Source organism: Pseudochaenichthys georgianus, chromosome 4, assembly GCF_902827115.2.
Source record: "Pseudochaenichthys georgianus chromosome 4, fPseGeo1.2, whole genome shotgun sequence".
Taxonomy (NCBI): domain Eukaryota; kingdom Metazoa; phylum Chordata; class Actinopteri; order Perciformes; family Channichthyidae; genus Pseudochaenichthys; species Pseudochaenichthys georgianus.
Genome location: NC_047506.1, coordinates 15,881,841 through 15,898,878, shown reverse-complemented (window position 1 = coordinate 15,898,878; position 17,038 = coordinate 15,881,841). Strand labels below are relative to the sequence as shown.

General features: G+C 45.1%; 1 protein-coding gene across 4 annotated transcripts in view; it reads right to left on the bottom strand.

Annotated features, from left to right (window-relative positions):
- Positions 1-13,183: 13,183 nt before the first annotated feature.
- Positions 13,184-17,038, bottom strand: part of LOC117445776 (lisH domain-containing protein ARMC9) — a 40,978-nt gene continuing 37,123 nt past the window's right edge. For all 4 annotated transcript variants that reach the window (XM_034081638.2, XM_034081640.2, XM_034081639.2 and 1 more), the window contains 2 exons: positions 16,218-16,411; positions 13,184-13,274 (listed from right to left, as the gene is read on the bottom strand). In XM_034081638.2, coding sequence (XP_033937529.1) covers positions 13,252-13,274; positions 16,218-16,411 — 217 coding nt within the window. In that variant the 3' untranslated portion in view covers positions 13,184-13,251. The remainder of the gene's footprint in view (positions 13,275-16,217; positions 16,412-17,038) is intronic.

Genomic DNA, 17,038 nt, shown 5'->3' with positions numbered 1-17,038 from the left:
ACCACAGTCCCTCGTCTTTTCCCCGGCTTGAAAGGCAGCGTTAGTCTCTGACGGCCACCAGAGCCATTAGCCAAAAAAGAAACTGAGCCCTATCAGATCATTGTGACTTACTGCAAAATGAAACTAATGCCAGGATATGACCTTGTAACTGCAATTTGATTTACTTTCATAATTAACTTAAAATTCAACTTCTACAAATAAATAAATAATGACATTGCAGAGTTTTTAACCTTAAAACTGTGCATATTGTCCCTTCTTTAGAAATAAAAACGTGTAAGGTCAAGGGGTCACTTGTAGTGTTGTACCTAGAAATAATTGTGTGCATTTTGACCCGGTGGCGAAAATACCTATTGACGCAGCAGCCACTGTAAGTACTATTCTTGTTTAATTAGACTTCTCTATTTCAGTTATTCGACTCTGTATAATTGTTCTGTAGTTATTGTACCTAAAAACGGCGCTTTTGAGAGAATTTAAATCTCAGATCTGATCACGTGAACCTCTTACACTGCTCTCAGTAGGCAATCTAGGCTGCTTTTAAATAGGCACGGCCTCTCAGCTGTCGCCCATCAACTGTAAAGAGTTAACTAATTAAAGGGGCGTGGCACCACAGCTGTGAGAACTCAGCAATCAGGTGTCCATTTAGGTAGCTCTTTCTTTCAGCGTCAGACAGACGAAGACCGACAAAGACATTGGAGTCCTGCGGGAGTAAGACCGACAAAGACATTGGAGTCCTGCGGGAGTAAGACCGACAAAGACATTGGAGTCCTGCGGGAGTAAGACCGACAAAGACATTGGAGTCCTGCGGGAGTCCTGCGGGAGGCAAAGAGGAGGCAAATCCTACTTTGATTGAGCTAAGTATCGCTGGCGTTTTATTTGTATTTTCTTTAGCTTTCTAGCCCTTCATGCTATAATCATGTGTATTTTCTCCATTCCTGTTCATGTGTCTTCTCGCAATTATCACTGGCCCCGTGTATCTCCTAATCGCTATAACCGGCCCGCTCTCGTCTATCCCACATGCTCAACTGAGATCCAACATCTAGTTTCAGGTGGCCTGTGGAACTGCCAGTCAGCTGTTCCTAAGGCTGACTTAATCTCTGGCTACGCCTCCCTGCAGACCCTGGATTTCCTTGCTCTCACTGAGACCTGGATTACACCATTCAACACATCCACCCCAGCAGCTCTCTCCACAGCATATTCCTTCTCCCATACACCCAGACCCACTGGCAGAGGAGGTGGCACTGGTCTCCTGCTCTCTCCCAAATGGAGCTTTTCCCTCTTCAAGCTACCTAACTTCACTCCTTCCACCTTTGAATTCCATGCCGTCACAGTAACCCATCCTATACAATTAACCATTGTTGTTCTCTACCGTCCACCAGGCGCCTTGGGGGACTTCTTGGAGGAGTTAGATCATCTCCTCTCACACATCCCTGAAACTGGCCCTCCCGCTGTACTTCTCGGAGACTTCAAACTCCAGACGGGGAAGATAGACGAACTAACATCTCTGTTAACCGCCTTTGCTTTCGCACTGTCTCCGTCCCCACCAACTCATAAAGCTGGCAATGTCCTTGATCTCATATTCTCAAGGAACTGCGCTACTTCTAACCTCTCTGTAAACCCGCTCCACACATCTGATCACTTCTTCATTTCATTCTCTCTACCCCTTTCCAAACATAACAAACTAATCTCTTCTCTTCCTGCACCTGTCCGCCGTAACCTCCGTTCCCTCTCCCCCTCTACCTTTGCCTCATCGGTGGTCTCAGCCCTCCCTTCCTCTGACTTGTTCCAACTCCTGCCTCCAAACTCTGCTGCGGAAACTCTCCTCTCTACTCTCTCATCCTCTCTGGACTCTCTCTGTCCTCTCACATCTCGGCAGGCTCGTCAGTCCCCTCCTGCTCCCTGGCTCAATGACGCACTGCGTGCTAATAGAACCGTCCTTAGGGCAGCAGAGCGGAAACGGTGGAAAACCAAACACTGCGACGACCTCCTAACCTATCAGGCTCTCCTCTCCTCTTTCTCTGCTTCGATCTCTCAGGCAAAAAGCACTTTCTTTCAAGATAAGATCCAATCTTCCTATTCCAATCCTAAAAAACTATTTTCCATCTTCTCCACCCTCTTGGACCTTCCCAAAGCCCCTCCCCCTTCCTCACTTCTGTCAAGCGACTTTGTTAACCACTTTGAAAAAAAGGTTGATGATATTCGCTCTTCTTTTTCTGACTCACCTTTACTCACCGCTGGGTCACCAGACCCTCCTTCCACCCACACACTAACCTCCTTTTCCCCTCTCTCTCCAAGTGAGGTTCTTACCCTCATTACCTCTGCCCGCCCTACCACCTGTCCTCTGGACCCTATCCCTTCAAACCTCCTTCAGACTATCGCTCCTGATATTCTACCGTTTCTCACCCATTTCATCAACACTTCTCTAACTTCTGGTCACTTTCCAAACAGTCTCAAGGAGGCAAGAGAAACCCTCTCCTAAAGAAACCCACTCTCGACCCGTCTGAGGTTATAAACTACAGGCCTGTCTCTTTACTCCCGTTCCTGTCTAAAACACTTGAACGCGCTGTCTTTAAACAACTCTCCTGTTATCTCCATCAGAACAACCTTCTGGATCCGCACCAGTCTGGTTTCAAGGCAGATCACTCTACAGAAACTGCCCTCCTTGCTGTCTCTGAGGAACTGCACACGGCTAAAGCAACCTCCCTCTCCTCTGTCCTCATCCTGTTGGACCTGTCTGCTGCATTCGACACGGTGAACCATCAGATCCTCCTTCGCACTCTCCAAGAACTTGGAGTTTCAGGCTCTGCACTTTCCCTCCTCACCTCATACCTCAAAGACCGTACCTACAGGGTAACTTGGAGAGGGTCCGAGTCCGACCCTTGTCAATTAACTACAGGGGTCCCTCAGGGCTCTGTTCTTGGTCCCCTCCTCTTCTCCCTGTACACAAACTCGCTCGGATCTGTCATTAGCCCGCATGGTTTTTCATACCACTGCTACGCTGACGACACCCAATTAATTCTGTCCTTTCAACGCTCAGAGACCCAGGTTGTCGGACGCATCTCTGCTTGTTTAGCTGACATCTCTCAGTGGATGTCTGCTCATCATCTCAAGCTCAACCTTGACAAAACTGAACTGCTTTTCCTTCCGGGAAAAGATTGTCCCACTCTTGACCTGACTATCAACATCGGCACCTCCGTTGTTTCCCCGACCCAGACGGCAAGGAATCTGGGTGTGATCCTAGATAACAACCTGTCCTTCACTGCAAACATCGCTGTTACAACCCGCTGCTGCAGATACACGCTTTACAACATCAGGAAGATACGTCCCCAGCTGACCCAGAAAGCGACTCAGGTTCTGGTCCAGGCTCTCGTCACCTCACGCCTAGACTACTGCAACTCCCTCCTGGCTGGTCTACCTGCATGTGCCATCCGACCTCTGCAGCTCATTCAGAATGCAGCGGCTCGTCTGGTCTTCAACCTTCCTAAATTTTCTCACACCACGCCGCTCCTCCGCTCCCTCCACTGGCTTCCGGTAACTGCTAGAATCCACTTCAAGACAATGGTACTTGCGTACCATGCTGCGAATGGATCTGGCCAATCCTACATCCAGGACATGGTTAAACTGTACACCCCAGCGCGTGCTCTACGCTCTGCATCAGCCAAACGACTCGCGGCACCCTCGTTGCGAGGGGGACCCAAGTTCCCATCAGCAAAAACACGTGGGTTTGCTATCCTGGCTCCAAAATGGTGGAATGAGCTCCCCATTGACATCAGGACGGCAGAAAGCTTACACACCTTCCGGCACAGACTGAAAACTCATCTCTTTCGACTCCACCTCGACCGATAGAATTACTAACAAAGAACTGCTAACAGAGTACTTATATACTAATAAAGGACTGGCTTATCTATAGCCAGTTGAGTAGCACTCAACTGGCACAAATACTTGGCTCTATGAAACCTGATGTACTTATATGATTCTGTTTTCTTCAAGGTTGTGTCTTCCTGGTCGAATGTACTTATTGTAAGTCGCTTTGGATAAAAGCGTCAGATAAATGCAATGTAATGTAATGTAATTGTCCTCTAGTGTTATAGAGTCTTTCAGCTCAATGTTTTGATTTGTTGGTCCTCAACTCATCTGTTTTGGTTCACCTAACCCTAATCCGAACATCTCTTGTCCATCTTGTTTCAAACAACAGCAGGCAACTCTTAGCAGCAACAACTAACATGTCCTTTTCAACAACTAGTGCTACTGTTGGTATATCAAACACCTCTTATCTGTAGCATTATTTTAACATCCTTGAGTAAAAAGTATTGTTCTCAAAACGTCCACAGATCAACACTAAGAGTGAAAGATAACAGTAGTTTATAGAATTGTTTACCCATTACTCTCATTCTTAACTACCTGCATGCTGGGAAGTGATACAGTTGTTCAATCTTTATCGGCAACAGGTGAAATGACACAATGTGACCCACCCTCGTCCTTCCCTGCATCACTCCATTAGCGATAATTTCCTTCTCACCTCCCTTCCATCTTTTTTAGTTTATCGAAGAACGAGGAAGTATGTGAGCTGCAGGGTTTGTGTTAATAACAAAAAACTACTGTCAATAAGATATGGAAAACTTTTGCCGGTAATTCTGACACAGGAAGTTAGTGCTAATCCTTTGTTGGGTTTAACACACCTGAGGGATTTGGGCAAGGATTACCTTTCACTCTGTGCAACTTTTGTCAAGTGTCTGCTTGGAATGAACGAGCCTCAGAAAATCCATGGTCTCTTCCTTCTTGGGATGAGCGAGGGCCCCTGGTTGGTAACTCCTCAGTCACCATGAAAGAATGTACTGCTGGGGAAGAGAACGTGGCTCGAGGGGATCTTTGTCTTTCCCCTCCTTCTTCTCCACTCAGCCGTCAACTGAGGATGTTTAAGGTTGATAGAACAAAGGCATGTGATCGGACTGTTATGAAGGCCCCTGTCAGCTGTGGCTATAGGTAAACACCTGCCCCCCCCCCCTAACCATGCAGAGGCCCCTACGGGTTTAGTCAACAATCTAACAAGGTCACCAGCACCCAGTGGAGGACATGGTTGAAGTACTCCTTATTACTTAAAATTGAAAGTTCTTCACGCTTTGCTGATTTCTGCCAAATGAAGTTCCTGGTAGTGCTTTGGTAGTGTTAACCTTCCTGTCCAGTTAGTGATTTAGTGACCTTCTGATTTTTACTAACGACTGCAGTGTCCCCGTGGTAAAGTCACACGAATGATATCAATGATTATATGATTTTATTTTGGAAAATGTGTGTAATTAGCATCTTGCAGCAACAGAACAATTTGAGAATAGGACGGTACATTCTTAACTCAAGGTCAACTTACTCACTTTTGGATGAGCATTTCACCATATCTTATGGTCCTCATAAGCCCTGGGTTGTTTTTTTAAAACGCTGTTGATCAAGAATAAACTACCAAGCCTAGCGATAACCCTCATGTGGTGTTCTCTTCATTACTCCCCCCTGCGGCTGGAGGGCTGAACACAGCCAAATGGTATTTGTTCCTTTGGGACAAGTACACTTTTTGTGTGTATTTTTGTGTGAGTACATTTTTCAAGACAAATTCTTAATCAGAATTGCTTTTAGAAATGTACATTGTTCTTTTTCTTCCCTAAACTTTACTCCGATACAGAGAATTCCTAAAAGTGCTGAGTATACTGGAAAGGTTCTACATCTAGAGGTCTGTGACACCTGGGCAGACTTAATTTGATGATGATAACCATATGATACAGTCCAAAGCAAATAGCTGATTTTCAAGTTGAGTTTATTAACGGTTGTTTTCTATTAAAAATAATTAGCTGTCAATCTCATTTCTAGAGAGGTTGGTGTCATCCAGACCAATATTCAGGCTAGAGGAAGGCAACTGGGCTCACGTTAAACTGATGTATCTCTGATTGTGATTTGTCTGTTATCCCCCCCATTAACTGGGTCTCACAAAACATTGTTTGGATTTGCTCTAGTGTACACGCAAAAAAAGAGTAGAAGCTTTCATGCTAAAGGTTAATGGACAGTTTGTGTGGACATTCCTGAGAAGGTCAAAAATGTAAAAGGTGAATTCCAAATAAGCTTTTGCTTTAGTCTATTTGATAGGTGGCCTCTTAAACCTTTAACAATACTGTCTTTTGGAAAGTATCCTCAGCTTTGACAATAATACATTCTGTCAATATGTAATGTTTTTTTAACTAGCCTCAGGGAAAAACACAGCTTCGACTGTTTACGACAAAAGGGCAGTAGTGGGGGTCACCTCTATCTGTGTGTTCAAAAGGACCGGTCAGGAGGAAACAGGAGGTTCAGTAGACACTAGACAGAGACACTAAAACGCTGTCTCTTCTTAGTTAGCGTCACCTTTTATCAGTGGAGCACATGGTATCTACTGGTAAACGAAACTGAGAGTGGTGCCAGTGATCTTGGTGACAGTGAGGGCTCTTCAGTGGAAGATGCTTCTGTCTTTGGAGATTTGAGTGTTGTCAAGTGTCTACTAACTGGGAATTACCTTTGGATTCTTTGCCATCATTCCCACTGTTATGTTCACATTTTCTCATGGCAAGTTCACTTAACAAGTTCATAAACAGGCGTCTGGGTTAAGTGTTTTAACTCTTATTACAAGTAAGGTCAAGGTTCAAGGTCGTATAATTACACTTCTTCGCTGTTACAATGTATACCTAAGGTCTTTATTGGGGAATAAGTGAGTAAATTAGTCAACTGTTATGATGACATTTGAGAGTGATGGGCAAAACCATGGACCAATTCTTTAAATGTATTTCTTCCAGAGTAGCTTTGTTGTGTAAGATTTGTTGCAAGTACAAAACTGAAATAATGGAACTTTTAAAATTGATTTTGACAAGAGCCTTCTTCAAAACCTATAGCTGAGAAATTAGGCCCTTATCATGTAAGCTTTCAATTGCAATTAGTCAGGAGATTTTAGGGCTCTGGGCTGTTACCCACTTTGTCTGATTTATAACTCTGCCTTGAAGACAATACACTAGCTTTACAACTTGTTCAGATACAAGCTGGAGGGAAAATACTTGTCTGCACTGTGTGCTGTAAAGGCCCACATCTGAATCCCCTCAGTGCATTAAAAAAAGCTGAGATAAATGTTTGATAATTTTCCTTTCAGTCTTTATCCACACGTTTGTTTTGATAGAAAACAGCAGCTTGAACTGACAGCTGGAGCTCCGGGTTACACGGCCACCTGCTGCAAGTGCGTCAGTCTGTCATGTAGGTCCTGTTTCCTCACATTGTGCTGCTGCTCACTGGCAGAGTCCACCATATTAATTGTTGAATATGTCATGTCTCCAGGGACAGTGAGTGTTAGTCAGACCTGCAGAGCTAAACTAGCTCTATCCGTCCTGTAGACTTTTCATATCGAAGGGAAAGTCGACATTGCATGTATGTGTATTTTATATATGAAGTGTTTTCTTGGCTGGATGTTAACAAGTATTTTTGGGTAGTAACAACTTCGTCACTGGAACTCTACCTGTAGTTATGCCACTTGATATAAATATATAGTATTAAAATGTGATGGATTAGGGCTTGTATTTAAGAGCTGGAATTTAACGTGGGTTACTGTGATAAAGGACCAACTTTGATATATATCAAAGCCACACATTACCAGGTGAGCCAATAAGGTTTCTCAACTCATTCATTTTTATTATTTACACCTGTGCGTAGCCTGTGTGTGACATGTAATGCCATTGAAAAGGACTATTTGCTTGTTAACACTGGTGACACACATAGGAGGGCAGGTCCAATCGTAATTTGCCATAAATGCAACACACCTATAGTATAGGCAAACACAGATGTTTGTTTAGTTAGACCTTGTGAGGACAATACAAAAAGGAAGTATTCTTTGAGGTTTTGGTCTGGGTTAGGGTTTGAAAGTTTCAAACCAACCTTCAAAAAAAAGATAGTGTGGTGAATAGTAAAGAGCTACTCTGGCAGCTCTGGAAGAGAGAGAGACAGGCCTTAACTGAACATCCTGGCTCGTTCCTTTGATTACACATATTTTTCCTTCAGTCTTTATCTTTTCTGGAAATGTATCAGTGATAAATATACACTGTAATTTGAGAGATCGTTTTTATTATTAATCTTTTCAACTATAAAAATCCCATTATTCCACTCAGATCTTAAACTACATTCGTGACAGTTTGCCTACTATGAACAGCAGTTGGATTTTACAAGTTTTCCCAAACCCAAACTTTATAAAACCCTAAGCAGGTACAATCTTTACAGCCTATGTGTCTAGCCCTGTCACCTGTAAAATATTCTGTCCTCTGAAAGCACTCTGTTGCCAATGACAAATTAAACCTTGTCCACCCTTTGTCAGAGCAGCCAATGCAAGTATCGAGTAGTCATACGACAGCTGATCTTAGAATATAACTTGAATACTCGGGATTATTATCGGGACCTTACTTCACCGTGTTTTCAGAACATTTGTAAGAGTGCAGCTGTCAGGTGAGTTAGCGAGTGTAACATAGCTTTCAGTGTACAACACGATACAGGAGCAGACATCTTCCTGCTGTGGGACTTCTCGACGAGTTGAACACAAATACTTTTTTCTTTGCACAGTGAAGCACAAAGGGCAGCACACAACACTGCGTGGGCACAATATGCCAACTACTGGCTGGCAGTCATTATATAAAGGAGGTGATTTATAGTTCTAGCCTGCACTTTGGATCAGCTGCAGTGAGGATGTAGAACAGAGCTTTTAGAAAATGCTTCAAAAACAGAGAAAATCCGTATCAATCAACGAGGCAAGACATGTTGGTTTCGAAGACAAAACAGATTGTCAAACATTTATTTAAAACCACTTAAAAAGTACTTACTTTCCAAATTAATTATATCAACAATGTAGCGGTTTACATAAATAAACTGTACATTACCACGCCTGGAAAACACCGTGCAAATGTACAATGCTGGATTCAAGACACAATTCAAGTCTTTTGGTCAGATGGTGTATAGAGGGTAGTGTATGTTAATTGCAATAAGCACTTCTAAATATATTTTTAAACATGCACTAGCCTGACAACTTGTCAGGCTGAACATTTCCTGGAACATAAGTTAGACAAGAGCAGCTACTCTGATACGAGAAATATTTGAAGTAAAGCCAGTACGATTATTTATTTATGTGGACGGATCTTTTCCACCACATTAAAAAATCAATATATACAGGATGTAGTGAAATCAAGATGAGAACTTATATCTGTACAATCGATTCAAAGATATACAAAATCATTTGCCATTCGTCATGTTAAACACATTTCCCTTTTTGACAATCAAGACAATCTCTGAAGAACCAGCACCTTACCGTGGTAGAGAGGTTTGTGTGCCCTGATGAACCTGGGGGCTGTGTTGTCTGGAACCTTGTGTTCCTGGTAGGGTCTCCCATGGCAAATTGGTCTCAGGCAAGGGGCCAGACTAAGATTGGTTCAAAAGACCTCATGAAAGACGACACAAGAAGTGAGGATACCCGGCCCGGAGGAAGCCCGGGGTCCCCTTCTGGAGCCAGGCCCAGAAGGAGGACTCGTCGGCGAGGGTCTGGTGGCCGGGCTTGCCACGGAGCCCGGCCGGGCCCAGCCCGAAAAGGCAACGTGGGCAACACCTCCGCTTCTCCGTCCCGCGGGCCCACCACCTACGGGAAACAACGATGGGGTCGGGTGCGCTGCCAGAAGGGTGGCAGTGAAAGCGGAGGGTCTCGACGGACCAGACCCGGGCGGCAGAAGCTGGCTTTGGGGACGTGGAACGTCACCTCTCTGGGGGGGAAGGAGCCGGAGCTTGTGCGGGAGGTGGAGCGGTACCAGTTGGATCTGGTTGGGCTCACCTCTACGCACAGCGTCGGCTCTGGAACCTTACTTCTGAATAGGGGTTGGACTCTATTCTTCTCCGGAGTTGCTCAAGGTGTGAGGCGCCGGGCGGGTGTGGGGATACTCACAAGTCCCCGGTTAGGTGCTTCGTTGTTGGAGTTTACCCCAGTGGACGAGAGGGTCGCCTCCCTACGCCTGCGGGTTATGGGGGGGAAAACTCTGACTGTTGTGTGTGCTTATGCACCCAACAGCAGTTCAGAGTATACGGCCTTCTTGGAGACCCTGGAAAGAGTCCTGTATGGGGCTCCTGAAGGGGACTCTTTAATCTTGCTGGGAGACTTCAACGCACATGTGGGCAATGATGGAGGGGCGTGATTGGGAGGAACGGCCCCCCTGATCTGAACCGGAGTGGTGGTTTGTTACTGGACTTCTGTGCTAGTCATGGATTGGCCATAACAAACACCATGTTCGAGCATAAGGATGCTCATAATTGTACGTGGTACCAGAGCACCCTAGGCAGAAGGTCCATGATCGATTTCGTTATCGTATCATCGGACCTGAGGCCGTATGTTTTGGACACTCGGGTAAAGAGAGGGGCGGAGTTGTCAACTGATCACCATCTGTTGGTGAGTTGGGTCGAGTGGCGGGGGAAGCCTCTGGATAGACCTGGTAAGCCCAAACGTGTAGTTCGGGTGAACTGGGAACGTCTGGAGGAGGCCCAAGTTCAGGAGGCCTTCAACTCGCACCTCCGGCGGAGCTTTTCGGGCATTCCTGTGGAGGTTGGGGACATTGAACCAGAGTGGTCGGTGTTCAAAGCCTCTATTGCCGAAGCCGCGGCGGGGAGCTGTGGTCTCAAGGTCCTAGGTGCCTCAAGGGGCGGTAACCCTCGAACCTCCTGGTGGACACCGGTGGTCAGGGAAGCCGTCCGACTGAAGAAGGAGGCCTTCAGGGATTTGTTATCCTGGGGGACTCCCGAGGCAGTTGCAAGGTACCGACAGGCCCGAAGGGCAGCAGCCTCATCCGTGGCCGAGGCAAAGCAGCGGGTGTGGGAGAAGTTCGGAGAAGACATGGAGAAGGACTTTCGGGCGGCACCAAAGTTGTTCTGGAAAACTGTCCGACACCTCAGGAGGGGGAAGCAGGGGACCATCCAAGCTGTGTACAGTAAGGATGGGACGTTGTTGACCTCAACTGATGGAGTGTTGGGGCGTTGGAAGGAACACTTTGAGGAACTCCTGAACCCGACAACTCCGCCCTCTATGTTAGAGGCAGAGCTGGAGTATGACGGGGGATCAACACCAATCTCCTGGGGGGAGGTCACTGAGGTCGTCAAACAACTCCACAGTGGCAAAGCCCCGGGGGTGGATGAGATACGCCCGGAAATGCTGAAGGCTCTGGGTGTTGAGGGACTGTCATGGTTGACACGTCTCATCAACGTTGCGTGGAAGTCGGAAACAGTACCGAAGGAGTGGCAGACCGGGGTGGTGGTTCCCCTTTTTAAAAAGGGGGATCAGAGGGTGTGTGCCAATTACAGAGGCATCACACTACTCAGCCTCCCCGGGAAAGTTTACTCTAAGGTACTCGAAAGGAGGGTCAGGCCGATTGTCGAAGCTCAGATTGAGGAGGAACAATGCGGATTCCGTCCTGGTCGTGGAACGACGGATCAGCTTTTTACTCTCGCAAGGATCCTGGAGGGGGCCTGGGAGTACGCTTATCCGGTCTACATGTGTTTTGTAGACTTGGAGAAGGCGTATGACCGGGTTCCCAGGGAGTTACTGTGGGAGGTGCTGCGGGAGTATGGGGTGAGGGGGTCTCTACTCAGGGCCATCCAATCTCTGTACTCCCAAAGCGAGAGCTGTGTCCGGGTCCTCGGCAGTAAGTCGGACCCTTTTCCGGTGAGGGTTGGCCTCCGCCAGGGCTGCGCTTTGTCATCAATCCTGTTTGTAATATACATGGATCGGATTTCGAGGCGTAGTCGTGGGGGAGGGGGTCTGCAGTTCGGTGGACTAAGGATTGCACCACTGCTTTTTGCAGATGAAGTGGTTCTAATGGCTTCATCGGTCTGCGACCTTCAGCACTCACTGGATCGGTTCGCAACCGAGTGTGAAGCGGCTGGGATGAGGATCAGCACCTCCAAATCTGAGGCCATGGTTCTCAGCAGGAAACAGATGGACTGTCCACTCCAAATAGGGAATGAGTCCTTACCCCAAGTGAAGGAGTTCAAGTATCTCGGGGTCTTGTTCTCGAGTGAGGGAACAATGGAGCGTGAGATGGGCCGGAGAATCGGAGCAGCGGGAGCAGTACTGCAGTCGCTTTACCGCACCGAAAAGGGAGCTGAGCCAGAAGGCAAAGCTCTCTGTCTACCGGGCCATTTTCGTTCCTACCCTCACCTATGGTCATGAAGGATGGGTCATGAACGAGATCGCGGATACAAGCGGCCGAGATGGGTTTCCTCCGCAGGGTGGCTGGTGTCTCCCTTAGGGATAAGGTGAGAAGTTTGGTCATCAGGGAGGGACTCGGAGTTGAGCCGCTCCTCCTTCACGTCGAAAGAAGCCAGTTGAGGTGGTTCGGGCACCTAGTTAGGATGCCACCTGGGCGCCTCCCTAGGGAGGTGTTCCAGGCACGTCCAGCTGGGAAGAGACCAAGGAGTAGACCTAGGACCAGATGGAGGGATTATATCTCTTCGCTGGCCTGGGAGCGCCTTGGGATCCCCCAGTCAGAGCTGGTTGATGTCGCCAGGGAAAAGAAAGTTTGGGGCTCTCTGCTGGAACTGCTACCCCCGCGACCCGACTACGGATAAGCGGGAGAAGATGGATGGATGGATGGATGGACAATCAAGAGTTTAGCAAACATTTTATCTGTATGCCAAGTCATGTTATATTTTCTTAACCCCTACTCCCTCATTTACATATAGTGAAAACCAGGTAAAACAATACTATGCTTAAGTAAGAACACTTCAGCTTGTATTCAGACTCAAGCACAGCTATGATCGAATATTTAAATCTTTAAGCTCCGAGCTATACTTACTCCTTAGAATACACACATTCCTCTAAATGTGAATTTGGTCCTGCCTGGATGTGTTTCACATATTTAAGTGTGCCAAATATAACCTTGATGAGAGAGTAGAGAGAATCAGTGCCAGCTACGACTGCAAGGTGCACAGGGTTGGACGGCGGGGGATTGTGGTTATTGTTTATATTATGTTACAGAAGAAGTCTGTGCTGAAGCCAAAAAGGGAGGAGGGGGAGACAAAATGGAGAGCCACAATCCTTCACATTGTTCAAGCGCCTCCTCCTGCTGCTGCTGATCCTGGACCATCTCTGTTGCCCTGACCTCGATCACAACCTGAGGGGATGATGTTACAGGAAGCCTGATGTTCCCGGACAGATAACGCTCCTCCATGGTGACAGCTCCCTCTTCACCTCCTCTTCGACTGGCTGCCTGAAGGAGGAGAGAGAAGAGGGAGGGAAAGGTGTACGGTTAGGAAAGAGGAGATTAACTAATCAATACAAAACTAAATTGAAGATGGCCTCCTGACATGTTTTAGGACATATCCTCCTGGGACCCGAGGAAAAAAAGTGTCTTCCAATGTCCTTTTTTTTGTGATTTCCTACCTATTTAGGGTTAAAAAAACATCTTGCAATTTAGACTTTTTATTTTATTTTATTTTAAAATGTTACAGTATGTCCACTGTAGAGGACGTCGGGACCATATTAGTTTGAAAAGACAGCCAAAATGAACAGATGGACTATGTAACGTATTATGGTTATAGAGTGATATTAATACAAGAATACATTCACCTTTATTTAAAACATGAATAAGTAATTGATCTGAACATTGCTGTTTATTTGGTCAATACAAAACTAGCTTGTTTTTTGGTGAATCTTTCCAGAACTTCAAAGACTTTGTAGTCAATGTAGTGGGAAAGTACCTCATTGGACTCCAGTCAGCACGGGCTGGAGGGTCATCTTGACTAGTTTTATGGATGTGGTCTCCATTTGACCTGCTCATAGAAACAAAGCTTGCATTCCTGAGGCAATTCTCATTTTTCATGGCTCCACTTAAAATAAAAACAACAATAACACATACGTGCTACTCTTGGCCCACAGAGGGCCATGTCTTTCCAGCTCGTCCCTGTCTGTCTCTATGTATCTATCTGTGCGCTCATGGAGCCTCCTGCATCTTTCCCCCCCTTCTTCTTGACCCTCTTCTATCCCAGGTGTGAAATTCTCATCTCTCTCATCATCTGAGAGCTCAAAATCTTAATCTCCCTGAACTATCTGGTACAGAAAATGTCTGCTTCAGTTCCGTCTCCTGCAACAATATTGAGTCATAAAGTCCATGAAGACGGTCCTGACGTCCACTACAGTGGACATTTTCAATGGGCTGGGTCCCAGGAGGATATAAAAAGAATCTGCTTGGATGTTTTTTTGGTTGATGTGTTTTCCCCCCTTTATCAGATGAATGTCACAAGTGCCCTCCAGTACCAAACACACACCATGGGAGGTTCACAAATTGAATCGGGGCAATTATAAAATAAATAGGGTAGACCCCCGGGCCAGACACCCTATCCCGCAATGTTAACGAGAGAGAGAATAAATGCCCATTTATTCCTGCCTACTTAGTCATCATTTTTATAATTTGGGATCAGAGATAGTGCTGCACTTCCTACAATTTCCCCGGCAACATAACCAAATGTGGGCCTAAAGCAGGGGTGTCCAAACTACGTTCCGGGGGCCAAATGCGGCCCGCGAGCCATTTTAAAATCGGCCCTCAGCAAATCAAAAAGTATAATGAAATATGGCCCATAAATGAAACTTGTGCTTGTCTTGTATTGTACTTCTTAAATATAGATGAAAACACATATGACACAGTAGTATTCATGTGTTAAGAAGCCCACTTTTCAAAGCTGACATTTTTTTGGTTGATAAATATAATAACTTATTTAAATAACAAGCTTCAAATAAACACTTCCTAGTTCCTCTTAGCATTCTGAGTCTGCTGTTTTAAGGAATGTCCTGCTAACAAAATAATGTAAACTCTATGGAGAGCTGTGATATAGGCTGTTGTTTAAAAAAAAGCATATTAAAGTATTAAGCATAATTGACCTACATTTGATTGATTCAGCTAACTTATGAGGCAATATACCTCACCTCGCGTGAGTGGCCCAGACCTTCGTATATGTTTCTGTATGTGGCCTTTAGGGAAAAAAGTTTGGACACCCCTGGCCTAAAGGGAAGCCTGTCTCAGTGTGTGGTTGGCTGCCAAACTCCACCAAGCAGCCATTATAAGGCATAATAACGGCTAAATGACAGATTTGATTCAAGTGAAATGAAAGTGAAAAGATAGTGGGTCAGAGAAAAAAAGTATGAGGCTAGCTCAAAGGGAAGGAACAAATAAAAGCTACTTATTTGGTTTCCCATGTCATGTGCGCCTGCTCATTGCCTTCAAGCGGAGCTACGATGAACTGACTTCCTTATGATAGTCGATAGAGGTCTGACACTTGCCAGACCTCTTAAGTACAACACACACACACAGTGATGTGGTGGCTAAGACAAAGCATTAGGCCGTATTACAGGCTTAATGGTAAGGACACTGTGTAAGAGCCGGAGGTTCTCGCTCATCAAATACAGTTAAGATGCATGAGAGCATGGAGAGATGTTATCACCCAACTAAAGGCACCAGAGCTACTGGGCAGGCCAGCCATCCTCTAAGTTTTATTTTAATATGTGAAGTTGACAAAGAAGAAAATGTATGTGGCTAAGGGAAGGGGCCTCGAAAAAAATAATATCCTTTTTTTAGTTGTTCTAAAAGCAAAGTTATATGATGGCAACAAAAACACACCTTTCACACGCTCTCATCTGCCATGTTTGCTATTTAAAACACAATGTTCAAATATATCTAAGAAGCAGCTAAACACAACAACACCTGGTCTGTCAAATGTAGGGTTGAGGCAACTGTGAGTGAATGTATGAATAAATACTTTAAAATGTTTAAGCCAATTTTTGGCAACTGAGAAAGGCCTTTTAAAAGCTATCAAACAATTTTGGCATGTTTTGGTACACAAGTCCAGTAAGAAGGTCAGAAAATGCTACAAATGACTTTGTGCAACTTAAGACAGGAGCTTCAGGGAAATTGGAGTATGATTTGTTATTTTTCAGTAAATCCTACTCAAAACAATTCTGGTAAAACTTGTTTGTATAAAGTTGGAAAAAAACAATATTTGTCGGAAGTAAAATTCAGTAAAACATACAGAGACAGAATTCAACTCAGGCCATGTTAGATGTAGACGTGTTTTTCAAGACAACTTCATTTTCTATATCATACTACAGCAACCAGCCGGAGCACACACTTGCATATCTTGAAACTTGGGCATATGCTTACTTCCACTCTGTTGTCCCCCTCCTTCTGTGGCGCTCACGGAGCCGGGCCGGCTGCTCTGCTGTGGCTCTGAGTGGGAGAACTGGGGGGCCAGAGCGGGGCCCCGAGCCCGCAGAGCGCTGCTGTTCTGTCGGGCTGGAGGTTCAGGGGTTCGGGGAACTTTGGGCTGGCTTGAATATGCAGAGCCATACTCACCACTGAACACAGGGAAAGGAAGAGGAAGAAATAAAAGATTCGTTTTTCTTGATAGCTATAATCAAATATAACAACAATAACTCCATCTGTTTCACAAATCAAAATAAACACCATGAAAATAAAAAGGTGATAACATATAACTAAACGAGCAAGCCACATGAATGTCTGGGAGCAAATTAATTGTATATGCTACACAAATATGGCCAGGATCCGTTGAATTTTCGGAAATATTGGGTTGCAGATTTTCAAAAGGGGGGTTCGTTTAGCATGAAACACTTGAAATAATGAAAGGATAAGTTAAAAAATAAAGTAGAAAGAAAGTGAGGTCAAAGAAAACTATTTCTACTAAAAAGTTAGCAATGATTGAGAGTCAGATCTAAATATTTCAGATGTGTATATCTCCCACTGACTGCACTGTAACTTTAACTCATGTAACTTTGTTATTCATGTTTTATTATCTTTGCTTTTAAATGAGTGTTTTTAAATGCCATTTTATAAAATGTTTCATAATGCTCTTAATGTCTTTCATTTTTGTAAAGTACTTTGAATTGCCTTGTGTTGAAAGGTGCTATATAAATAAACTTGCCTTGCCTAAACAACATTTGCTTTTGAAAAATACATTGGAACAT